The sequence below is a fragment of the Clupea harengus genome, chromosome 23 (assembly GCF_900700415.2).
Source record: "Clupea harengus chromosome 23, Ch_v2.0.2, whole genome shotgun sequence".
NCBI classification, from domain to species: Eukaryota; Metazoa; Chordata; class Actinopteri; order Clupeiformes; family Clupeidae; genus Clupea; species Clupea harengus.
This window is the reverse complement of record NC_045174.1, coordinates 11,558,377-11,584,448: the sequence shown is the minus strand read 5'-3', so window position 1 is coordinate 11,584,448 and position 26,072 is coordinate 11,558,377. Positions and strand designations below refer to the sequence as shown.

Here is a 26,072-nt window from a genome sequence, read left to right as displayed (position 1 = left end):
CTGGCTCACCAGGGGAAACTCTGAGGTGCTGATGATCTCTGAGCCTGTGTCATGACGTAGACGGACGTGGTCTTGATGTCTGCAGAACACTCGTCCATCAGTCAGCTTAACAACATATGAGAGAGGACCTCTCTGCGTCAGGATAACCCCAGGTAGCCATTACTGATTAGAGTTGCTGCTGAAATTTCTCACATAGACATTGTCACCTGGTTTCTGCTGTCTCTCTTGTGCATGTTGATCATGTCCCTCGTTCTGCTTTTCCCACTTTGTCATCACCGTGGCCTTTATGTCTGGACGCAGCAGGTCCAACTTTGACTTAGGCCTACGCCCCATCAACATCTCTGCTGGAGTACGTACAGTAGTGGTCTGTGGCGTCAGGCGGTATTTAAACAGGAAACGTGAAAGTCTGGTGCTTAGAGCATCACCTTTCATTCGCTTCAGACCCTCCTTCACCGCCTGGACAGCTGGCTCGGCCAATCCATTTGAGGCTGGGTGGAAAGGAGCTGTACAAACATGCCGAATTCCATTCTGTTCCATGAACTCACCAAACAGCTCACTGGTGAACGTCGGACCATTATCCGTGACCACAGTGTCAGGCAACCCATGAATTGCAAATACTTGTCTGAGCTTGTCTATGGTTTGGGGGGCTGTTATGTTGCTCATGATGTGTGCTTCTATCCACTTGGAGTGGGCATCCACCATTATGAGAAACATCTCCCCCATGAACGGGCCAGCAAAGTCCAGATGTAGTCTAGACCAGGGGTGGTCTGGCCACACCCAGGGATGCAAAGGGGCTGGTGGCGACATGTGCTGATTAGACTGACATTTTGTGCTTGACTTTACCTTGTTCTAAATCCATCTTTGGCCACCAGACATAGGACCTTGCCAGGCTCTTCATTCGCGACACACCCGGATGGGTCTCATGTATCTCTTCCACAATCTGTGAGCGACGTGGGGGAGGGACGACTACCCTCACACCCCAGAAAATGCAGCCATCCTGTAGGCTGAGTTCGGTCTTGCGTTTGGCATATGGTTTCAGTTCCTCACTGTCAACCACACTGGGCCAGCCCTGTAGCAGGTAAATCTTTACTTTGGACAGCACCTGGTCTCTCTCTGCCCACTGCTTGACTTGGGCTGCCTTTACAGGTGTCTGTGACAACTTTTATAATGAAAAAACAGTCTCTAGAGGCACATATGTCTCAGGCAATGGCAGGTGCCTCAACGCATCAGCGTTTGCATTGTCCTTCCCTGCTCTGTACTGAAGGGACCGGTATAGTTATTAAGAATATGCCATAGTCAATAATTCAATGATCTTATACCTAGTTATAATTGTTACTTTTATTTGGATTTAACTAGCATGTAAACATTCCTGGGTGGAGGTATTTTTGGGTTGACCTGAGGAGTGAGGTGAGACAGAGACTTTCACCTCCCCCTCCTCTGGTCGAGACAAAGAGCTTTGTACCCATGGCCCATTTGAATAGACGGTAACACCCCTTAAATATCAGTGTATTTAACAGACTGTCCCTCAAGGGATAATCAGATATGCTGAGGTGAAGTCCTGTGAGGGAGGATGGATCTTCAAGTCTCTGTCTCACAGTGGTCGGCTGCCATTCTTCAAGAATAAACCTGAATCCTGACTGATCAAACCTAACCTTCAATTATAGTATAAAACTAATTACCATTAGTACACTATGCTGTATTGGCAGGCTGACAAGATGAGTACCCACCGTTGGATTCTGGCTGAAGCTAGCGGCGGAATGCAGCACGTTTCACTGAATAGGCTCATCAGTGATTCATGGTCGGTGTAGATCTTGAAAACACGCCCATATAAGTACTGATGAAAATGCTTTACTGCAAAATCAAGGCCTAGACCTTCTTTGTCTAACTGTCAGTAACCTTTGTCTGTAGCCGCCAGCGTTTTTGAAGCAAATCCAACAGGTTTCTCTGAGCCATCTTCCATGACATGACATGAGAGGACTGCCCAGACTCCATAGGGCGAGGCATCACATGAGAGCACAATGTCTTTGTCTGGATCATAGCTTTGCTGAATGAAGGAGTTATTTCACTTCTTTAAACGCTTTCTCCTGCTCCGCGCACCACTGCCACTTTGTGTCATTATGCAGCAGCTTGTACAGTACAGTGGGGCTAACACCTTTGAGAGATCCTGCAGGAATTTTCCATAGTAATTCACCATCCCCAGGAATGAGAGGAGTTCTGTGACGTTTTTAGGGCTGGAAGCTTCCTTGATAGCCCTCACTTTGTCCTCCACTGAATGCCTCTCTTCTCCAGGACCACACTGCTTCTTTACCCTCCATATGAGTCTCCTGAATCAAAGCAATATCTGTTTGATGGGTTTTCAGATGACTTAACTACTTCTTTCTTTTTACAGGATTCTGAGAACCATTGATATTCCATGTAATGGTCTTTATAAATGTAGCCATTTGAATGCTAACATGCTAACATCATTCAGATGTGCATGCTACATAAAACCTAATCCTAGACTTAAAACAAAACTTAAAACACTTAACACTTAAAACAACCCCCAAATCCCTCCACCCCAATCCCTCCAAACTTAATTTTGCAAAGGAATATCGCCACCCACACATGGTCTGTAAGGCGCAAGAACCAGATTTCTCCAAACTCTGCCCCACCCACTTTCTTGATACATGTCACCCCTGCAGTACACATTTGCAAAGTACTACCACTCTTAATACAACTCAAATTTTGTCCAGACATTTTCATTGACAAAGCCATCACATTCTCATGTCAAAATGCAGCTATTAGGCCTATAACCATACGAACAGGAGCAGAAAAACAAATGAAAATAAACTAAGTGAAAACAAAATTGGGCTATATGTAATGAGCCTAATACTCACATTGGTCTGTGTAGCCAAGGCTAATGTTAAGCACAACATATGCGCTCCCTTTAGAGCAAAAAGAAAAAGAAAAAAGAATCCAACGCCCAAGTCCAAGCCTGAAGTAAAATAAATCCCTGTTCTGTCCTTTGTCTTCAGCTCCATATGCCATAGCAGATACAACTCCATAGAAACATTCAAAAGCGACGCGCTCACTTCTGCAACTCCATTTTAGGTTTGATCGGAGCCGTCCTCCGCTGACTACAGTCCCGCTTCGCTAAGCAGCTCCAAAGCTCCGCTGGGTTCCGTAAAGCTCACCTTTTCTCCCTTCCATGTAAAACGAAGAACGGCCAGGAATGCCAATGTGAGCGAAACATTTGCCTTGTGCAATTTCTTTCTGACTTCGGTAAACTGCTTTCCTTTATCAGCGACCTCCTAGGTCATGTTAGGAAATACAGAGATGTTAGAGTCGTTCCAATGAATTCCATCACCTACCCAGGCCTTTGCCTTCGCTACTGCCCAAATGCGTTCCTTCTCTAAAAAATTCTGAAAGCGGATAATGAGGCGGCATATTTCCTGTTGGTATTTTGGATGAGGCTCGGTGTACCATTTCCTCTGTTAAATCCACTCCCAAGCCTCAGAGAAAAAGGACCGCACACTCTCACAAAGTTTTGCCGGACTTTCTTTGTGTTATTTCAGTCCAAAGATTCGCACATTGAGGCGCCTCTCTGTTGGCCATGTCGGTTATCATCCCACGGAACTCTGAGCACTCTTTAGCACTTGTTTGAGCTAACTGCTTCAAACCTTAGTTCTCGTCTTCCAATACAGAAACACGACCTTCAGCCTCATTCAGTCGTTGAAAAATAGATGCAACATCCGTTTTCATTTTACCTTGAGTAGTCTTGACACTTGTCACATCTGCTTGCAAGGTTGTTAAGGTGCCACTGAACCGGGGCATCTCCTCCTAGGGATGGGAATGGAGAACCGGTTCTTGTTAAGAACAAGAAAACGAGAAACGGTTCTGATGAGATCTTTGAGTTTAGATGTTTTATTACAACAATTGTATGAAACCCAATACCAAATCAGTCATACATTCTGTTACTTATGGTTGGAATTATAGTCAAAACAAATACTTTTTTTCTTTGTTGGGACCCCCTGGCACCCCATCAAAGGAAAAGGATCCCTAGGCTATGGGTCTCTCGACCCTACTTTGAGAGTTTGTTGACCTATTCTTAGGTTTGTTTTTGGTTATTTAAAACATGTAAATGTATACATACATACTGTATATGCTGTGCATCATCTATTCCGAGAATATTATATAAAAGAAAATGTATGTAAATAAACGATTTTTTTTCCTTGCCCAAAAAGAGAATCGATAAGGAATCGAATCGATAAGCAAGAATCGTTATGGAATCGGAATCGTTTAAATCTTATCAATTCTCATCCCTATCTCCTCCATCGCTTTCTCAAGTGCTTCCTGTAATTCAGCAAACCCAAGCGGTGTCATGGCAGTTACAGTGTGCGACTCCTTTGGCTTGGTCTCAGCCCCACCTGAGTCCTTGAATCCACTCCCTGTGTTAGCAAAGCTAACACCTTGCTTAGCAGCTCTTTGTTTCGAAGTTGCACTCAAAGTTATCTTGTTTTAACTTCAACAAACTATCACGCACTCACTTGTAGTACTATTCCCACATTTATTAAATACAATTAAACAATATTATGGGGTCAATTGACGCATATTATGGATTCATTTTGGGGGTTTATGCAGAGCAGCTTTCTCACACATCCATCTCGGTCCGCTGTCTCACGCGACTCCACAAATGGTCCATTGTTGACTATGACAGCTTGTGACTGGACTCTTGTTGCGGAGATTTAATGGATTTCAAGAGTGCTTTTAAAACTTAAATGATCTTCAACCTTTTATTAAAAATAAAGCTATTTTTATATTTATATACTTGGTGGTACTTCTGTGTCCTTGGCATTAATACATTTAAGGAGGGGAAGAGCGATTACAAGAACAAATACGGCTGACATACTCACTTTTAGGACTGCTATCCTCCATCTCCTTACACTACAACTGAGAGGATACATATACTTTTTTGTAATATTGTCAATGTAAACACACACACACAAACACACACACACAAACACATACACACACACACACAAACACACACATACACACACACACACAAACACACACATACACACACACACACACACACACATACACAAACACATACACACACACACACACACACAAACACACACACACATATACATGCGGGTTTCAGCATGAAATACTCGCAATGCTGGTTCACATCATGTGAGGTTGGCTGCAGACTCTGTCTTTATCTCTGGCTTTCATCAACTCAACATGTATCTGGACAGGAAGCCTGAAAGAACCCGTTTGTCGAGTTAAAGTTTGTCACTGGAACGAATGTTGCAGTTGTTTTTTTTTAAGTCAAAGTTTGAGACACCTTCACTTCTCTCCCTTTCCTTCCTTCATGGTTTTGATGGTTTGGGAAGATTGGACCACAGCCGTGATGTTTTTAGTGAAGAGCAGCATCCTATTGAGTGTGACTTGACACAATCTGTATTTTTCACTATTTATGTATATATTTTATAGTGCTGTCAGTTTAATGCGTTATTAACGGCGTTAACGCAAACCCATTTTAACGCCGTTAATTTTTTTATCGCGAGATTAACGCGTTTTTTTTTTTATTATTTTTTTTTGTTTTGTTTGTTTTTTATTAACGTTCTTTTTGGCATCGCAAACTGTGTAGTAGGCTAACGTTACGGTTTCAGTGAATGGTGAGCGCGATACGGCGAAATGGATGATAAAAAGCTTCTGAATGGAAAGTTTACTTTTAAAAGTTGTGTTGTGCAAAAGAAGCGAGCTTCACTGTTGTCTGAAAATGTCAACAGGCAGCTCGCTGTTCATTGTTTCTGAAATAAGAGGCCAGGGGGGTATTCGTCGTAGCTCGCTAAACGGTTTAGCGAGCTAATTTTCAGGCTTAGATAAAAAAAACGCCCCTCTTTTTGGTTCGTGGAAGCAACTTTTGATAAATCACCATAGTTACATATCGATTAGCACTAACCTGCTCCAGGGCAGGCTAACTTAAGTGTAGCTGGATAAGCTTGCCACACCCCCGGAAAAAGGAGGGATCCCATTGACCAAGGACTGATATTAGAGTTAGATTAGCGGAAGGAGAGAGTTCTTTGCGATCGCCAAGATCCATTATTCTTGTATGAGCGCTACCGATTCAGCCGACAAGGAATCATTAATTTACAAGACCTTCTCGAGTCATTTATTGCAAACACCACATTGACTGTCTTGCGCTTTTTTGCAAGTGGTACATTTTTGTAGTGTCGGTGATGCGGAGAACAAAGCACTCATAATTATATGAGTGTTATTAGTACCCCATAGCATATCATTATTGTAGAAAATGATTACGGTGGACTCATGATAAGAATAGAGAGAAATACAGACAATTTATTTTCACTGCTTCAATTTATTGTATTTGTTATTAATACATTTAGTCATTTAACAGACGCTTTTATTCAAAACGACTTCCAAGGAAATGTAAAACTACATCGAGGACAGAGGTGAGGGGATTTGAACTAGCAACCATTCAGATTCAAACCGGCTGAGGTAACCTCTGTACCAGCTGACACTTGCCGTCAGGTATTCATATATAGATATCACCCTATAAACATCCCAACACACCTTGCTCTCACAGCGGTGGTGGTGTTGAATTTTGCCATGATTATGGTCTTGTATTCTTCATAAGCGTTCATGTTCATCTCCTACTCGCCAGCGGAGAAAAAAAAAGCCCTTTTCTTTGAGTTTAGAACCATTATACCGTTAGAAAATCATGGTTTTGGTGATCGACCTTTCCTGCCTTTTGAAGTAGGACGTGCACGCGCAAATGCCATGATAACTTTAGCCTGCTTGAAATTAACCACATGATTAGGATGCGGGTCAGCCGTTAACGAACCGATATTTGCTGTTCTCAATCAGCTCGCTAATCTTAACGGGCTAAAAGGCCAATTGATTAACTTAGCTTCAATCCTACGACGAACGTACCCCTGACTGCTATGTTCCCAGCAAACTTGAAAAAAAGAAAATGTTAAGCCATGGTTTAACTGCACTATAGGCTGAGTCCTTGTTTACCTGAAATGTGCACTTTATAATTTTATTTTGTACCGCCCTGTTTGGCAATGTTGGTTTTCAATCAAATAAAACATTTGCTTAAAGCAAGCCAATCCACTTTTCCACGTTGATAGGGGCATTAAAATAAAAATAAAATGATGGAAAAAATAAATAAACGAAGGGACATTTAGCATAGATACAAATTTGCGATTAATCGCGATTCATTTTGAGTTAACTATGACATAAATGCGATTAATCGCGATTAAATATTTTAATCGTTTGACAGCACTAATATTTTATTGTAGAACATTCAACCAACTATTAGCTTTTAAATGCCACATGCTTGGGTGTTAAAATGTTATAATTGGTAAAATGTAGCATGTAGAAATGAATAATATTTCTACTCCAAAGGTCGATACTCGAAGGTCGATACTCAACGCTAAAGTATGACAAGATTAATTCAAAGCATTATTTTATTTTTACAAGACCTCTATTAAATACTGTATGTATGCTATTTTTGTATCGAGAGATGCTGGAAGATGGTGATATAGTTAGTTACTGTATGTGGATCAACATGCATGCTCTATGCAAGATACAGATTGGCATGTGATTCCATAGCCAAGAACGTAGTTCTGCAACTTCTTTTGAAAAGAACATCCAAGATAAGGCAGAGCAGGCGTCGTGGTCACGTACCACAAACTATCACATGTTTTGGCAAGGAACGTTTATTTATATAGCACATTTCATACGCATTGGCAATTCAAAGTTCCTATACAAATGAGGACATAATATTACACACAAAATTAAAGTGCAATAAAAGAAAATAGAAAAGATTAGAGATTAAAAAGAGCAGGAGCCCTGCCTTGCTAATAATGTTTTGAGAGAAGAGAGCAAGTCGTCCCCCCCCCCCTCTTGTTTTCCCACTGAATTTGTATTTATTTTTTGAAACAAATGTTTGTCTTTTTTTGTTTTTTGTTTTTGGTCTATGTTTTTCTTTTGTGTTATATGTATGAATATGTGTTCTAAGGAGTTTTCCTCTTGCTGTGTCCGTAAGGGATGTTAATGTAATTACCGGTATAACTATTTTCTTTTGATTGTCTTGTACAATACAATGCATCAATACAAAATAAGTAAAAAAAAAAAGAAAGAAAGAAAAAAGAGCATGAAAAACGAAATACATTTCAAGATTTCGCATTGTCATTCCGACAGGTACGGGTACATTGAGCAGTTCTTGCAACCGTCATCATGTCTTCCATATAAGCTTGAATGGGAGGTAACCAGGTGCCCTGCCTTCATCTGATGCTGCTGGAAAAAATACCAAACAGGTCAACTCAGCGTCAAGGAACAGGCACTTTAATCACTGTACCAGGGAAAGTGAGAGCCACTTTAGAAGTTCTCACATCACAACAGTGAGGCTGTCAAAACAAGTACTCAAATTACAATCCCAAAGCTCAAAAGATTGAGTCACCTCTTAAACTATGTTCATTTCATAACATTTGCATACAGGCACACCGCCATAGTGAACAATAATACACAGGTCTCAAACACTATTCTCAACTTGTCTACCAACCTGTCCACAGACAATATGTCTGATTCTGTTTCTGTATTCAGTGCACTGTGTACCTAAAATATGTAGCCTTCACAGCGTTCCCCTCCACCTGTCCGACGCCACATCCTCAGAATTGTTCCTTTTCTTTCCATACAAACGCCATAAGCTTCCACAGATATTTCAAAACATCAGGCGCTCCCTGTGCTCCTCGTGTAGACGCGATAAGATCCCCCATTAGGGCCAGGAGCCAATGCAGCCCTTGCACAACGCACAACCTCTTGCACCTCTCCCCACCTGAGCCACTGTCAATAGGTGGACCTATATCTCCAACTGAAGGAATGTCTGCAGGTTACACGAAATCCACATGGCTCTGATGGTCAGTATATACCCTTTGAAGATACTCCTCCAGGTTCTTTTTTCATTCAACTCTCACAAAACTTCCCTTTTTCCTTTGAGTGGGTAAAAATTGTTGAATCCAATCCTAGCTTTTCCTTCCTTCTTCTTTCCTCGTCCGCATAGCCCATCTAATTATATCTCAACTCACCCATGCAATTGAATTAGCTCTGCTGTACTCTTCAATCCTTCCAAAATTCCTTTTAAATCATGACTGATGCATAGAGGGGCTAATAATAAAACATTAACTGGGTAACAAACTCCTAATTTATTTATTCCTAATATTTCACTACCCAGAATTAAATATTCTTTCTCAGTGTATCTCCCACTGTGCCTTCAGTTTACTAGAAACTTCATACAAAGTACTAGTATACACACACATATTGTACAGTGTGTATACTAGTACACATTAGTGGATGCAGGGCAGTTTTGTGCATCTTGCCGTTTTGGTCTGTAGCACTTCTTGTTTATTTTTTTTCCAAAGCATCACCTTTCCATTGTTGTGGAGGTATATTACATTTTTTATAAGACAGATTCTGCACAAACTTCTGAGAAATATTTCATAATTTGTTGAGTAGAGTCACAATTATCTGAGGCTACCGCAAGGAGTTTAGGAACTGATGATGCTGATGTGCACCTCAGAATTCTAATGAGGGTTTCTTTGCATTGCTGAGTGCCTCACGAACCTCGAAGTATCTGCAGTGAGCTGAGGGCGATGCACGATGTAACAATACATTGTGCTTACAGTATGAAATATGGTTATGATTAAGAATTTGGCAGAGGCTTTGATCCAAAGCAACGAACACAACATTTAATCATTTAAAACCTGAACAATAATACAAATGAATGCATATTGTGTATTTACAGTGTATGTACAGATTCTTCAGTTCTGATTATCATGTGCTAACACTTGGTAAGTACAACTTCATGTGCTGTTACCCACGGTTACTCCATATGTAAACGTTTTCTGAAGTTTGTTATGCTGTCATAACCATCATTAAAAAATCTTTATGAATAGCATCAACGATCACATGATGGATTTGCAAATAGCTTGGTATTATCTTGTTTAACTTTATTTAGTCTTTCCCAAATAAAATCTATACAAGGCCACATTCATAATTGAGGAACAATTGGCCTCATGTAGGGGTCACCACACCCAAGGAGAAAGTCAAATGGTCACCATCCTATGGGATACAAAATGGCTGATATGGTTCTCCACAGGAGAGGATTTCGTTTTTTTTAATCAAAGAAAGAAAACCGCGACAGTATCTGTCAGTGTCAATCGCTGGCAATATTACATTTTCAACATAAATCCTCTCAGAATTGCTATGATTGTGTAAAAGTAAAAGCAGAAGAAATTATCTCACATCAATTAAAACTATTTTGATGATGGATTAAATCAGGAATGTGAATGAACTGGAATGTCAAAATCTTTAAAAATAAGGCTATTTATCCATCTTGGCATAGACTAACTCTAAATATCCTGCACAACACAAGCTTAGATGGAGGCAAAGAAGCCATGCACACTAGAACTTTAGCCAAGGCTTAAACTTGTAGCTGCCTGTGCCTCACAAGTCCTCTTCCTCCGCTTTAGCTATGTGGCATTTCCTCCTCCAGATGTCCTACCAGCCAATGGGGACTTGCAACTTCCACTTGTCATGGCATGAGCAGCGCAGCTCTAAGGCAGGGCGGGGTTGTCTATGGCGTGATCTGGGTCACAGGTGAAGGCAGGGTAGGGTTGTCTATGGCGTGGTCGGGGTCACAGGTGAAGGACACGGTGATGGCGTAGCGAGTGCCCCAGGTCACCTTCTCCACGCGGTGCAGGTTCTCTGAGCCCGATGAGAAGAAAGACACTCGCCCTAGAGAGAGGTGGAGACATGAGTCCGGGTGTGTGTGTGTGTGTGTGTGTGTGTGTGTGTGTGTTGAAAGTTGAAAGTTTGGAGTACCTGACACCTTCTGGCTGGTTTAGGTAACACAACGGTTGTTAGTCCTTCCTCATTATTGTGTTGTTCATCAAACATGCATCAAACTGCTATGCAAATCAAATTTGATCGATTAACAAATGATTCCCCTCACCTGCTCTTGGTTCCACTGTTCGGTTCCCACTGGCGTCAATGAAAATGAAGCGACCCCCACCAAAATCTGACCCATAGTCAGATAAGTAGAGTAACGAGGTGTAATCAAAGGAGCCATACGTCACCTGCCAGAGGCATCAAGAAGACCCGACTCAAGCATGCAAGCATTCAAATACGAAGGACATGTAGAGTACATTTACATCTATTCATTCCATAGATGCTTTTATCCAAACTATCACAATTGAGTTTAAATATATATCGTCTCTGTAAAATGTGTAAAACTAGTAAAAGATTAGATGTGCGTGTCGTACTGTGTATACTCATGCCCGTATTCAGCATGGTGGCGGGTGTACCTTGTCGATGTGGGGGTGCCAGTACTCGTCATGAGCGGTCCTGGCCTCAGTGCTGTTGATGCGGGAGAAGAAGGTCGGCTTGGTGAGGTACATGCGAGACGAGTCCAGGCCAAAGGTGTCCGCGATCATCCCCTGGATGCGGCTGCGCACGTCTCTGTGCACGCCAATGGGAAAGGGGATAAGGGAGTAGCATGCAGTTGTGCAGTTTCTCATGGAGGTACTTCTGTTTGTTCTCACAAAAGGCAAATAGGTTTGTTTAGGCCTTCGCCAAAACTGTACAATTTGTGTTGTTTTGACTTTTGTAAAAAGATCCTTGTGAGAGAGTCTTAACGGACACGGTCAGTGATCAGTGTTGGGTTTGTGGTGTTAATGTTTATGCAAAGATGTGTGGATATGGCACGCACGACCGTGACCTTGAAGTAACTGAACTTGGCAGGAAAGCATGTCTACACCTTTGGAATGAAAGATAAAGGTCACTGGAACAAACACTGTGTCAGTTTGCAGATAAATATTTGAACAGTTTAATCTGGAGGAGCTATGACCTACTTTAGCTAAATAATGAAACTGTGACCTCATTTGCTGTGCACACAACTGGTTTATCAGATGTAAAATGGTGGGAACTACGATACGACTCATGTCCTTACTTGTAGAGATCAAAATCCTCCTTTGAGAAAACATCTTTGATTTGCGCTCCTGAATACCTGTAATCATAGGAGACAGCACGCTATCAATGAATACATTAAAGATTAAATGTTTATAAATACGTCATAAATTCAAATTTAGCTTAACTACTTAAAGGTGCCGTTCTTGATAGTGTTAAAAGATTGTTGATATTTGACACACCCAATCAAATACACCCCTCTGTTAAGTGCTTCAGTTGGACAATAAGCACCCCTTGCTGCTGATTGGCTGGAATAGTAGATTTCTCAGCCCACGCCACTTTGTTCCCTATTTACAGGACTGTGCATGAGCACCAGAGGGTTTCTTTTTTAAGCGCATAATTTGACCAAAAGTGTAATGGATTATAATCAAGGAGTACCATTTTTTTTAAAGTACCGGTACACATTTCACAAAAAGATGGTTGGAAATAAGCCAGAGCAAGACCAAAGGTGCCAATGACTTTCTATGAATGATTCTCTGCTTCTGCTTACTTGTAGATGTTAACAAACTGTTGGCCCATGGACAGAGCCCCTGAGTGCAGGTCCAGTATAGAGGCCTGCAGGAAAGTGAGAAAATAAAAAGCAGCCATGTTCATGTTTTAAGACACCCACACGATAAATATTTAGTACCAGATATTGCTGTATATGATTGTGTGGTGTAAGGTTACGGGCTCTCACCCCTCCTTCAGATCCCCCCAGTGCCAGCCCTCTTTCAGCAAGCCTATGAGGAGAGAGAGGAGTTTTGAAAATGAAGACTACCACAACCATTTTACTACGGTACTATGAATTAAAGGGAAGGGAAGAGGAGAGAGAGAGGTCCGTACTGCCTGAGAGCTAGCGCCTCTTCTCTGGTGACGACAGTGTCTGTGACTGCTCTTGCACATGACAGTGGTGTGCAGCCTGGGCAGTTGAGAACAGAACTGTTAGCATATCCACCCAGTGGACGACAGACCAGACACGGAGTAAAGAGCACATAACGGCATTCTTTAACACAACCCGAAAAATAATATGGAGAGAGGGAGCAGTAGAGGAAATGTCCAACTGATAAAAAAATTGGTAAAAGAGGTTAAAGATGATGATAGGTAAAAAGAGGAAGAAAAACAGACGTTGAAGAGGAACAATGGAAGGTGGAAGGAAAGAGATAGTAATGTATGGGGGAAGAGGAAGAGGAAGAGACGGGTCAGAAATATTTTCTGCTCATCACCTGGGAAGCGCTTGTAGTTCTCATAATCTTCTGAGCATTGCACAGGGAAGACCTTTGGCCGCTGAAGAACTACACTGCGTGAGACCAACGTCTCTGTGATGTCCTGGTCCAAGGTAAAGTACCACCAACCCAGTGTGGCGACTGCAGTTAGCACTGCACACCACAAGGTGCCAGCTCTCCGTTTCCATTGAGATGCTTGTCTCTGTGCATTTCCCCTAGTCACCATACCACAGGTCATAAAAAAGAAGCCACACCCATATGCAAACACTAACACACACTATAAGGGGTGAAGTTATTTGTACCCGCTTAGTTCAAAATGTAGTCCTCACAGGCTATAATGTCTAAAAATCCCAATCTAGATCATTCATGTTAAGGTGTTTTCATGGCAGGCCATATGACAACAAAACTTCATGCAAAGAATGCACATAAATAGAATATAAATAGAAACATAGCACCTTCGTCTCTGCTTTGACACTTAAATAAATATGGTGCAAGTAAGATCATGCTTATCGTTAAACAACATAAACCACATTTGCTAGCCAACTGCAAGGGACAGGACTGTTTCACTTTACACTGTATTGGCATATGTAAATTTGTCGAACTTTTGCCCTGTGAAACAATGAGACAGACTAGCTGGTTACCTTTTAATTTTTTTCTCTATAGCGGCATCGCCATTAACTTTTACGTTCCCTCTCCGTTGCGCGACCATTTCAAAAAAATTCAGTACACACCATATGTCTCATCTCAAATGCAAACTGTTCAGCATGCTATGAAGAGCAGTAGCTTTACTCTGTCATTTCAAAATTCTGCCACTACAACACGTCTACTTCCCGTGTTACATTAAAATGTGTCCGTCACGGGAAATTGTTTGTATTACTTGTTGTCTACCACTAGAGGGAACAGTTTCAACCATTTTCAAAGTCGAATTCGAAGCAATGTAAAGGTTACGTTTTAAAGGTACAGTAGGCCCAAATCATTTTTTTATGAAAAATACTGAAATGCTGCTAGACCTCTTCTCTTGTGTCTTTTATGCATTTTCGAAGTCTGTTTGGGATGTTTTTAATTATTGTTGACAATGTAAAGGACCATTACATGCAATACATAAAATAGCTGAAACAGAAACAAAAAGGGTCAAATGCAGTGGTGAAAGTTTTTAAAGCACCTTTAAAAAAGAATAGCATATAGCCTACGATTTGTCATTATAATTCTGCCTTCAACAAAAAATATAATCCAAAAGTTTATAATTTAGGTAGGCTATCATTGATTCAGAACCAAGATTTTAGTTTTCCACCATGATGCCCATCCCTGCCCACATGTAAGAATGAATCATGACCTTTTGATCATAATTCAAATGTTGTCTGTGCTGTGAACATGTTAACTTGAATAGAAAAGAAAAGTTGATGAGGTGGCATGAGATGGGTTTACATGTACAGACCTGATTTAGAAGATTTGATTTTTTTTTTTCATATCTGGTGATCTTTGCAGAGCAACCAGCCCAGACCAGTGTGTATTTTGCACTGCTTGAACTGGCTTGCAAGCTTATTTCCCAGCATAAACAGCTCTTCCCAGCATATAGCCTCCAGCAACTGGCAATAGTATTCAAAAGCAACTAGACCTGTAACCAGCAAATATATCAGTCACTCCTCCAGTTATACACCTACCTCCCTGTGTGTGTGTGTGTGTGTGTGTGTGTGTGTGTGTGTGTGTGTGTGTGTGTGTGTGTGTGTGTGTGTGTGTGTGTGTGTGTGTGTGTGTGTGTGAGTGTGCAACAACACTGCCATTTCTCTTTGTCTTTGGGAATCAGTAGGCTACTCTGTCAGTATGTCTATCTGTCTATCTGTCTTTCAATTGCAGGTCTGCACTTTTCCAGCAGGGAGCGCCAATACTAGCTTATGAAGGGCTGGGAGTCTTACAATTAATTGGGTTAACCACTAATAATGAGCCTAACTGAATTTCACAAATTAACTTGGACAGGTCTATGCTGTATTTAGGTTATGGCTTTGATATACCAAGATATTATCTTCTCCCCACCTAGTTGAGGTAGCCTAAACTTTCTCGTTGTACACTGACATTTTAACCTAATCAACCTATTAGATAGGTTAAAGGCTACAGACAGAGAGCGCCAGTCACCATCTCTTCTAGGCTTTAAAGGCACACATCCTTCCACCTGACGTCACATTATCAAAGGTACGAAGAGCCTGCCACGTTATAGCTCGTATCTAAGGACGTTCCTGAGGGGAGGGTACAGTGAGGTTGCTCTGTCTGCAGTCATGCACCACAGCGAAGCACAGCAGGACAGCATGCTCTTCGAGACACACAACGGAAACCGGCTTTTGAAACGTGCCTGAGGATACAACGCAAACGGATAACCTGTAGAGACGAACCATTGTAAATGGGCATGGTGCTTTTGGGGACAGGTGCAGGAATACAGAGTTAAGGAACAAAGCTTTTCTGTGGAAGAAGATGCTGACAGACATGATTGTTGAGGAGGAATTCGAAATTAAAGAAGAGGAACCTTGGTTCGACCACACGGATCTCGAGCATGGTAAATGGTTGAATGATTAATACCTGAGTAAACCCGGTACGCTCGCAGCCGTTGGGGTATAGTGTTACGAATCTGTAGTCTTGTGCCAGTCAGCAACGTACGTTAGCCGCGCTTGACAAAGGTTTGTGGGAACGCACTGGCAATTTCGAAAAAAGAACTTAACAGGTGTAACAGTTCTCACGTAACGTTTCAATTTTAATCAATTGCTGAAATGACTGATGCATTGTAGCGCATGTAATGTCGCCTCTCATTAGACCTAAAGCTGATAGCCAATAGGGTTTTGTCAGTTGTTCCCCTAGATTTTGTGATGCTGCTGATCTTGCTTAAACAAACAGGAATGACCTGAGCTTAACCTCTCTGGGCTGCATGCGTAAGATCTGTTTCAAAAGAAACCATTTAAAACACTCCAACCAACGAAAGGATATTTCTCCATCCTGCGACAGTTTCACAACAAAGCTCTATAGAAGCTCTCATGGCTGTCATACATGTTGGCAGAAGTTGACTAAGCAGATGGACAATGGCAGATTCGAGGTCTAAGACCATAAAAAAATCGATTCTAAAAGCCTTATGTTCGTTTTCTGGATGTTGGTTGACAGACACCCTCTGTTTCTGTTGACTGACTGCTGGCATTAAGATAAAATGTTGCACCACATAACAAAAATTCTTCATGTCGATGTTGATGCCCAGATATGGAAAGCACAAGGAGATGACATTCCGGTTACACACTCCATAGGCCAGTCTGTCGGTCATTCTGTCTCCTGCTTGCGTGCTCTGGTGTGCTCATAGGTCCTAAAAAGCCAGTGTTTGAGTCGGTGGGGGAATTTAATTCAATTCAGATTTCTCTGTCTCTCTCAAGGGGAACATTTTCAAGATGGCAGTAATTGTATTTTCAAAGCATCACAGTTGGCCTCTATTTTTCAACACAGGTGTATTTAGAAATAGTGAAAGTCCACAAAGATCAATATATGTATTTTTGAGACCTCTGGGACAAGCTTGCAAGACGTGTTTGGTTAAGAATAAGCTAAAAGGGAACTTGAAGTGTATAGATTGAGAAATCATTGATTGCAATTGTTTCTCCTTTGGCCTTTGTGTTTGGCATAGATCTTCATTTGGCGGCTGAGTTGGGCAAGACCCTCCTTGATCGTAATCGGGAGCTGGAGGATGGCCTTCAGCAGATGTATACCACCAACCAGGAGCAGCTGCAAGAGATAGAGGTAAAAAAGTTTGTCATGTTTGGTCACCAAAGTGCCACTGGCACATTCAATCAAACTCATTGTATGCATAGAACCAACCTTTCTGGTCATACAATCCTTTCCACAAAAGAGGCTTTTTAAAAAGAAAGAGAGAGAAAAAAAGACAACTTTTCATTAGACAAACCAAATACCCTTCTAGGATTTGACACTGTATTTTTAGAAGAGTCTACTATGAAAACTGTATGTAGGCTAGGCTGTTTTAACCCAATTTTAGTCAAAGCAATGTGGCTAAAAGTTAATCTCATTATGTTTGTAATTCCTTCATATTAGGCCTGTGTGTGTTTCAGCGGCCCCACAAGGCCACCTCAAACAGTCTTATAGAGTCAAGGATGCTCATTTGAATGGGAGATGTGGACTTGATATCCTTAATAAGGTCAAATGAAAGGGAAATCCATTGAGGAATGTCCTCTAAACCAAAGTGACCGACCGCTAATCTCTCTCGCCATATTTCATTGCTGAAAGAAGTAAAGACAGTAAAACCTGCCACTGCTGACAGATAGTCTCTAACTTCCTCCCTGTTCAACTTTTGGTGGGTTTTGGGCTTGGATGCAAGGCATAGCACTGAAAGTTCAAGCTGGAGTGTTAGCTTGTCAGCATTCATTGAAAGAAATGTCTGTTACTTTGTTAGTTGTATTTGATTTGAAGTTCTGGTGTACATCTCCTATAAAAGACTTTTTGGTCTTAAGTCACAAGTATGAGGCAATAATATTGTGCCTCTTAAAGCATTCGTTGGAGCACACGAATATGAATTGAAAGAGAATTCCCAGCAAGCGTAGAAGGCCATCAGCTGAAAATAGAGTCCCACTTAATTTGTGCTGAATATAGTTTGCTTGATGTGTGTTTGTTTGATGGCCATCCAAAGCAAAAAAATGGAGCTATCTGCAAATGTATAGCTTTCACTCACTATAAAAAGGACTATTCCTTGCCAGTCCACATTTGACATGCTGAAACAGACCATAATATTTTGAGCAGAGGTTGGTTATCTTTATAACTCTTATCTATCCATCGTTCTTTGATTGATAGGGAGGATCCGCCGATGGGCAGACTAAGCTTTCAAGAGTGTACAGAACAATCTGTGTTGATTACTTAGCAGTAAAAAAAGAAGAAGAGAGAAACGTTTGTTTAACGACAAGCTGCTTTCTCTTGCATGTTCCCTCTCCTAGCACCCTCAGGTGAGCACCGTACTAATGAGAATGACTTGACCTTTGAGTCTGTATTGATGAAGTTCCACATTCCACAGAGGGCAAACAAGAGTGCGAACTGTCAGGTTAACGCAGCGCTAGTTTATGGATGGTTTTGTCAACATGGCTGTTAAACCAGTTTCCTGCACGTTTTCATTCATTTTCTCATTAGTAATCAGCTGTCTGTCACATTACCTTACAAAATGCAGTTACTCAGTGTTACTCGATATCAGGATATTAATATGACATGATCAATTATTGACTGCTCCCCTCTGGGGTTAGCCCAGTGCAGGACACCGAGAACCGTACCAAAGAGCCAAAGAGTGAGTTAAACCTTAATTGTAGTGAGCAGACAAGTAAATTAATTGTATGTAACATCACGTTTTCTCTTTTTCTTTTTCTTTTTTGTCCTTCTTTTTCCTCTCCTTCTGTACTCTAGTACCTCTCCAAGCAGGTGGACCTCCTGCGGTCTGTGAATGATCAGCATGCCAAGGTGTATGAACAGCTGGACAACATGGCGCGAGACCTGGAGCAGAGCAACCACAGGCTGGTGATGGACAACCGAGCGGCCCAGCACAAGAGCCAAGGGTGAGGCAGACCAGATTAAAGAAGAGCGTCAGGAAGACATGGCAGATTTCAGAGGCTCATTCTGTTCAAACTAAAAGGAGCACCAAAGGGGTTTTGGTTGAAAACTAGCAATTTAACTGCTGAAAAGGCATGCAAATACCAGCGGAAGAGTTGGCACTGAAAAAAAGGCTTGCTAGCATGCTAACCCATGTCTTTTGGCTATATATACTGGACCCCCAACTGGTGACCCCAAACATGCAAATGCATGTGTCAAAAGGGCATGCCAATGGGTTCACCTGCACATTCTCAAATGGATAGAGTCGTGTGGAATGTGAAAGTCAATTTTATTACCCCAGATGTCTGTTACTTTCTACCAGCCCTATTGGCAGTGGACAGTGGGGAAAACATAGAAATACTAATATGTCCGTGGCCTTTTTTCCTCTCTCCAGACTCACAGATACCATCGAGGGGCTGCAGAAACAGGTGGACGACCTCCAGAGGCAGGTGGTGGACCTAAGTGCATCCACCGCAGAGATGAGCGAACTGCAGCGACGGTCCAGCTCCAGGAGCCTGGGCTCAGGGAAAGAGCGTGGAGGTTCCTGGTGAGTGCAAGGCTAAAAAAAAATCTTCATTTTTAAACTCCTTTGCGTTTCAAACACATTTGCATTTAAACACCTTAACGTTGTATTTTTTTTTTACTAATAGAACATTTCAAAATTGTGATGACTTGGGTCAGGATGAGCAACTCTTTCCTGTTTGCTGTTATTGTCTGGTGTAAATGTTCTGTTCGAAAAGATGGCAGAGCAAGTCAGACATAAACACGCCCAGCCTGCCTTGTTCCCATCTTATGTTATGGTGTTTATGTCCCAGCAGCTTCTCATCCTTTGCCTGCTTGATTGGATATCCATAGCAACTAGCCTCCTCTTTAATCCTATATGCTAAATACAGCAATAGTCAGTGAAGTGAATAGCTCTGGCCTCAGAGTCAAATTGGTTCAACTCTTTCAGACCAATGGAAATGTTAACTGCCCTTTTTAAACAATTGAAGTGAGGCAAACCACACCGTATACTTGAATAAACCACTAAATGAAAGGCTGTGGACGAGTCAAAACAGTGAGAGGCTGATGGCTATCTGTGGGGATAAACTGTCAGCAGGTTAAATGGATTACCTGTGAGACAGTGAACCTTGCCGAGTGGTGACGTGCAAAGTTCAGAGTTAAGTTCAGTCAGAATTAACAGAGGCCGCATTCAGGTCGCCAGCATTCATTGATGACTTGGTTGGACTGACCTGCGCGACCATTGGCTCTGCCATGATGTGTTTGCTTGGTTGACAGACACCCTCTGTTTCTGTGGACTGAATGCTGGCATTAAGACAAATTGTTGCACCACATAACAAAAATTCTTCATGTCGATGTTGATGATGCCCAGATATGGAAAGCACAACTAGATGACATTCCAGTTACACACTCCATGGGCCAGTCTGTTGGTCATTCTGTCTCCTGCTCACATGCTCTGGTGTGCTCATAAGTCCTAAAAAGCCAGTGTTTGAGTCGGTGGGGGAATTTAATTCAACTCAGATTTCTCGGATATCTCTCAAGGGTAACATTTTCAAGATGGCAGTAATTGTATTTTCAGAGCATGACAGTAAGCCTCTATTTCTACAGTGTATTTACAAATGGTGAAAGTCCACAAGGTCCTAAATATATGTATTTGAGACAATCTTGCAAGACTAAGTCTGGTTAAGAATATTATATTATATAGGTTATACCATATGCATTGACTTGAGGTTTATTGTGATCCAGGCACATCCTGTTTTGTCTCTATTTAAAGTTAAAGCCCTTTCAAATTTGTGTAAACATGTCTGCATCAGACTACATAGGTGGCTGTGATGCCTCAAGGGTGTTTTTGTATACAAAGTTACAATTATAGAGTTCACATGAACACTGATGACACTCAAGAGCATGTTCAAATTGAAGCGTACATCAACATGATATTCACTTTGAAACCTGATTTATAAAGATAAACTTTAGAACTTTATCTGGTCCTCTGTTTACAGGCAGTATTCCCACAGTGCCTCTGACGACGACGATGATGTCTGCTGCAGGGCTGAAGACGACCCTGAGCAAGAGGAAGAGTACGAGACGTTGGTGAACTCGATGCAGGCGCTGCAGGCCCAGCTGTCGGCAGAACGTTCGCGGCGCGAGGGGGCCGAGCGGGATGCGGACGCCCTGGCGCGGGAGTGCAGTGAGCTGGAGCTGCGCTTGTCTCTGCTGGAGGGCTGCCGGGCGCGGCTGGCAGAGGCCGAGGCTGAGGCGACCGAGCTGCGGGAGCTGTGGCGCAGCGACGGGGCCCGCAACGGCGCCGCCGGACGGCTCCTGCCCGACACCCTCTTCCTTCTGCCCGGGCCCCTGAGGGAGAGGGGCGAGGGGTGCCTGCGGGGCATCCAGAACAGGCTGAAGCGATGCAGTAGCGAGAAGCAGCTGAGGGTGTCCGAGGAGGGGGACGGGGACGGGGAGGATGAGGGCATTGTGGAGGTGGAGGGCGGTGGCTGCTGCAGGCATGAGCGAGCCTGCCTGGGCCGGTCGGAGGTGGTGAAGCAGCGCGGCATCTCCCTGCTCAACGAGGTGGACGCCCAGTACAGCGCCCTGCAGATCAAGTACGACACCCTGCTGAGGAGGTGCCAGGGGGGGCCGCAATTGCCTAGCCACAATGCTGTGCAGACACCAACCGGCACCAACGCTTCCTCCAGCGCCACAACAAAAACAACAACAACAACCACCACCACCGTCGACGACGCCTCTGCTGTGCTCAGTACCCACTCTGTCGCAGTGGGGGTCGAGGAGGATGCACAGCTGCCCGAGTACAAGGTGCTCTTCCACGAGATCTTCAAGTGCATCCAGAAGTCCAAGGCAGACGTACTGGAGAACAGAGCCAATGCTGGCCATGTTGAGTGAGGCAGGTGCTAAGCAGCCAGTGAAGAACATTCACTGTGTCTTATCAGACTGAGTGCTTGGCTGAAGTCCTGAGGCAATTGAGTTGTTCAGATATGGTGGGAGCCGCAAGTACAGCATTTTCTGAACCAGCCAAAAAAAAAATGATTTTGAAAAATGCTCCTATGCACTTTTAACACCAGTGCCTACTTATAGACCGCAACTCAGTTATCCTGCCTTCTCCAAAGTGTTTGAAATAAACAAACAAACATACAAACCTCAGCTATGCTCCCTTTGTAGAATTGCACTTTTTAAGACTAGTTAGAGCTCAGTAGAATAGGAGGTCTCGGATCCATTGAGCCATGTACAAGCTAGCATGTTTAATTGAATTTGACTTTTTGCTGTTGTGGATGCCTTCTGGCGATGAACAGCTTGTTCATGGACTCCGTGTTAAAACATGTGAATGGATTGGCTTAGCAATGTTTCATATTTAACCGCAATCTATAAGTTTTGAGTCTGTACAGCACCGAGGGGTAGCTTACGGTTTGGTATTGGGATTGGTTTTTTCCCCCTAATGTTTGGCTTTAGGGATCTGAGACGCTTGTTAGCGTTCACTTAAATATTAATGTTTTGGTGCTCAGCAAGTTCTTATCAAAGTACACTGGATCAGATCTCAGCAAGTTATAATCAAAGTACGCTGGATCAGATGTCAGGTGAGCTTGATTAAAGTCTAGTTTATGGTGGCAAACACACCCTTGTTCTAACATTGCAGTTGACTTTGGAAGCACGGAGCTGAAGAATATTGCCATAGCCATCAACTCAGTAGTGGAACTGGATCTTGACACATTCAGGAGATTATTTATGTCATGACACTGTCATATTCCATGAGTTTGTCAATATTTATGTCAATTCTACTGCTTATTAAAATGCTGTAGCATTACACTGGTTTTCAATGCACTTAAAGATTACAGGGTTTTTGTTTGTATGAGTTTCTGTGTATAAATGTTCCCTTGTCCTTCAGATGCTCCTTCAAAATTGTGAATGTATGTCTAATTATAATGCTTAATGCACAGGATGCACAGCTGTTTCTATGACTTAAAATAGGTAACTGTTCACAGTATGATATTGTATGACACTCTATTGTCTGTCTGAATGTGTCAGTTATATAATATAAAAAAAAACTTGTTTCACTGGAATTGGGGTTTGTTTTCCTTGCACCATCTTCACATAGCCTTACATGACACAACCTTCTGAACCCTTGGAGATAAAAACAGCAGTTGAAAAGCAGACCTTTAAGCACTACCTTGACGCCAATCCTAAGCTACATGGTCAGGTCTGCATTGAAAATAAAGCACTGGTCCACAGCTAGGTCTTTTTCCCAGTCAGTCTGTGCACTGGCAGCATCAAAGACCCAATGGAGGTGGCAGAGACCAAAGCAAGCGTGAGGCTCAGGTTTGTTGGGGTGCGTTAGTTGGTTAGTTTGCATAATTCATTGTCTGAAGGCTCCTCTTCTCTCTGAAGTCCTTCCAGTGTGCAAATGGGTATTATATTAATGAATACTCAAGGTCCTGGTTGTACATTTTGTGGCCGCTTGTTTTGAGGCCAATGATAAACAGCCAATACACTTTTAACACACCCAATTATGTGTGATGGTCAGTAAGCCTAGTTAACATCCACACTCGTGGCAGCTAATTTTTATCTCTTTACAGACAACAGTAAAATTGCCTTGTCTTAAAGGTAAAATAAATTAAGAATGCTACCCGTTCCACAGAACCACATGAAACCATACATTGTAGTTTTGTACAGTGTTTATTGAGCCAGGTGACAAATGAGGTGTAAATGACCATCATCTCTAAGGATGAAGTCTTTTACGAAAATTCTCAGAAGTAATGTGAGGGAAAGGTAGATGATCGTACCATCCTGAAGAGAAAGGTGTTGTGTTGTGGAATGATTTTAAAACGGCTACATCGGTCTTTGGTGCCTAAATTTTCGGCCCTTCCCACTGCGAACAAGATAGCGGTGAGTGTGTGTGTTGGGAGGTGTTCTCTTCATTCTGATAACATGATCAACTAGTTTGATGAAGATGATATTTCTCCTGAATACAAAGGAGGCACTTTCTCTTGACTGAGGACTTGAGGCTAAGCGGACGTTTTCAACACCTCACTGTCCAACTGAAGAGCAGCTCTAAATTCAAAAAGTCACTCAGCCAAACACTTCCCTTAATAACTCCAGTCATTTGAATTGCTTATACAGGACACTGAAATAAATAAAAAAAACACATTACCCTACAGGCCAAGTAAGAAAGGAAAGAATTATGTGGCACAGACCATGAAAGAAGGTTTAAGGTCAGTCATCGGTCATGAAAACGTCTCACTGAAGACCTGAGGTACGGTTATGGCACTTTCCTGGCCACTAGCGACAGGAGAAACGACAAGAGGTTTGTTTCTGTTAGCAGAGAAGAGCAGACTGCTCTTAAATAACTCCCTTAAGCTGAAGAAAGAGGATCAAATCTAGGGGACTGACTGCCAGAACCAGTTTATAAAGCAACCGGGCTCTAGTGGAGCAGCATCTAAAAGCCTACTGCCACAATACTCTAGGTCCTATTGAGATAACAAACGCTTCCAAACAAACTATCTGCTGACCATTTCAACAAAGACGGAACCCTTATCAAGTTTCTTGTTTCGATTCTTCTGTAGTGGTCACCCTCCCCCAATGACATTCAATTATGGCACACTCACTACAATCCCCTTTTTTGTGATTCCTGATTAGTAGGATCAGGGATTTAGGAATCCCCCTAAAACCTACGGAGTAAAAGCTGGAGACCCTAACCGTTTTGCCCAAGTCCACAGTCTTTAGCAGCCTCCATCCTTGTACGAGGGACTTTGGTTTGACAATTTTCTAGTGGTCTGCGTAAACATTGGTCTGAGAAATGTGCTTGGGAAACCAGATTATTAATTCCAGTTTCCATCAAGTGCTTTCAATTCTCACAGCTTTTGTTTTCGTTTCTTTTTTTATTAGTTTAAAAGCATGGACAAATTTCAGCCAGTTCTTCCATGCCTTTTTCACTCGGAGTAGTAAGGTAAATTCTTTTTTTTTTTTTTGCATATGCATCATGGAAAGTGTAACACACTGAAAACAACTGTCAAGTAACCAGCTCCTTAAACCCTTGCACAATTCAACTGCAATCCATCGCTAAAACAAACCAAGGGACAAAACAAAAAATTATAATAATAAAAAAAATAACACATACCAAGAACATAGTTCCTACTTAAGGCCTGTACAAAAGGAAACAGGAATTGTGTAATGTCACTTTTTTTATCCACCTGCAAAAGGCCACAAATCTGATTTAACCTCGAAGAATTCTGAACTGTATTTGCCTTTCATTATTATAAACACTATTCTAAATTTAATTTAAAGGAAAAAAAAATTAAGTATACAGTATCATTCAAACCAACTCCATGTCTGCCACCAGTTCATTCCCTTCATGTACTTGCTTGGCTCCAATGCTCCAGCCCTTTTAATTGACGTGAATAAAGCGAGGTGTTGGGGTTGAGCTCAGACTCACAGCATTTTTTTATGTCTGAACCTGGCTACGTGTTCGTCTGCATTAACAAAAGCACATCTCCGGGAGCAAAAAATGATGGACCTCTTCAATCACCCAATCACAGGCTTGTCCAGAGACGGCAGGAGGTCAGTGATTGGTTCACACACACAATCTGCTTCACCTCCCCCAGGCCGAGGCTTCTCTCACCAGGCTCTGCAGAAGGCGGTGTTGATTGACAGAGCCCGTCGGGGCTCCACCCCCCATCGTCACGACTGCATGGTTCCTTTTAGATACCACATGCCTCCCTGGCTGGCGCAGCAGTCCTGCAGAAAGGAGAACACGACAGTTTACCACAGAGCCTACATTACAGAGCAAAACCATTACAAAAAAACATGAAAGCAGTTCAAACATCTCAACAAATGCACAATGCATCTAGGCATTCACAGAATTTAAGTGAGAGGGAAATATGCCGGCCGTTCTCTAGAGACATGCTTGGCTGTGTACATTCTGGAGGAGTCACCTTGAGCAGCCGGTCCACGTCCGCTTTGGTGACGTTGTCGCCCAGTTCCTGAGTGAGACGACTATGCACCAGAGTCCTCCGGACCCGGTAGTTCTTCTTGAACAGTTCAAAGAGGATCTGCCGGTACTGAAGCAGAAAAAAAAAAAAACATACATCTTCAAAAAACAGGCGCTATTGCTTAGATAGGTAGGATCCTCTAAGAACAACTAGACAAAATCCCTCTTTATTACCTTTACTATTATGATTTATGGAAGAAGGCAATCTCTAACACTGCCCTGAAGCAATACCCCAC

General features: G+C 42.3%; 2 protein-coding genes and 1 long non-coding RNA gene across 3 annotated transcripts; 1 reads left to right on the top strand and 2 right to left on the bottom strand.

The window, feature by feature from the left end:
- Nucleotides 1-7,989: 7,989 nt before the first annotated feature.
- Nucleotides 7,990-14,079, bottom strand: uts2r2 (urotensin-2 receptor 2). Its single transcript, XM_012838903.3, has 9 exons — nt 13,883-14,079; nt 13,242-13,456; nt 12,862-12,937; nt 12,716-12,758; nt 12,530-12,594; nt 12,023-12,079; nt 11,379-11,532; nt 11,027-11,150; nt 7,990-10,809 (listed from the first exon to the last, which is right to left on the bottom strand). Exons 1-9 carry the CDS (start codon nt 13,948-13,950, stop codon nt 10,649-10,651), a joined length of 963 nt encoding a protein of 320 aa, XP_012694357.2. The 5' UTR covers nt 13,951-14,079; the 3' UTR covers nt 7,990-10,648.
- A 1,170-nt stretch (nt 14,080-15,249) lies between these two features.
- On the top strand, nt 15,250-22,912 carry LOC105910221 (cerebellar degeneration-related protein 2-like). Its single transcript, XM_012838907.3, has 5 exons — nt 15,250-15,786; nt 16,888-17,000; nt 18,660-18,808; nt 19,237-19,389; nt 20,843-22,912. Exons 1-5 carry the CDS (start codon nt 15,705-15,707, stop codon nt 21,738-21,740), a joined length of 1,395 nt encoding a protein of 464 aa, XP_012694361.2. The 5' UTR covers nt 15,250-15,704; the 3' UTR covers nt 21,741-22,912.
- Nucleotides 22,913-24,707: 1,795 nt separating this feature from the next.
- On the bottom strand, nt 24,708-26,066 carry LOC105910251. The gene is made up of 2 exons (XR_004162972.2): nt 25,781-26,066; nt 24,708-25,583 (listed from the first exon to the last, which is right to left on the bottom strand). It is a non-coding gene; the product is annotated as an uncharacterized LOC105910251 (long non-coding RNA).
- Between the last annotated feature and the right edge of the window lie 6 nt (nt 26,067-26,072).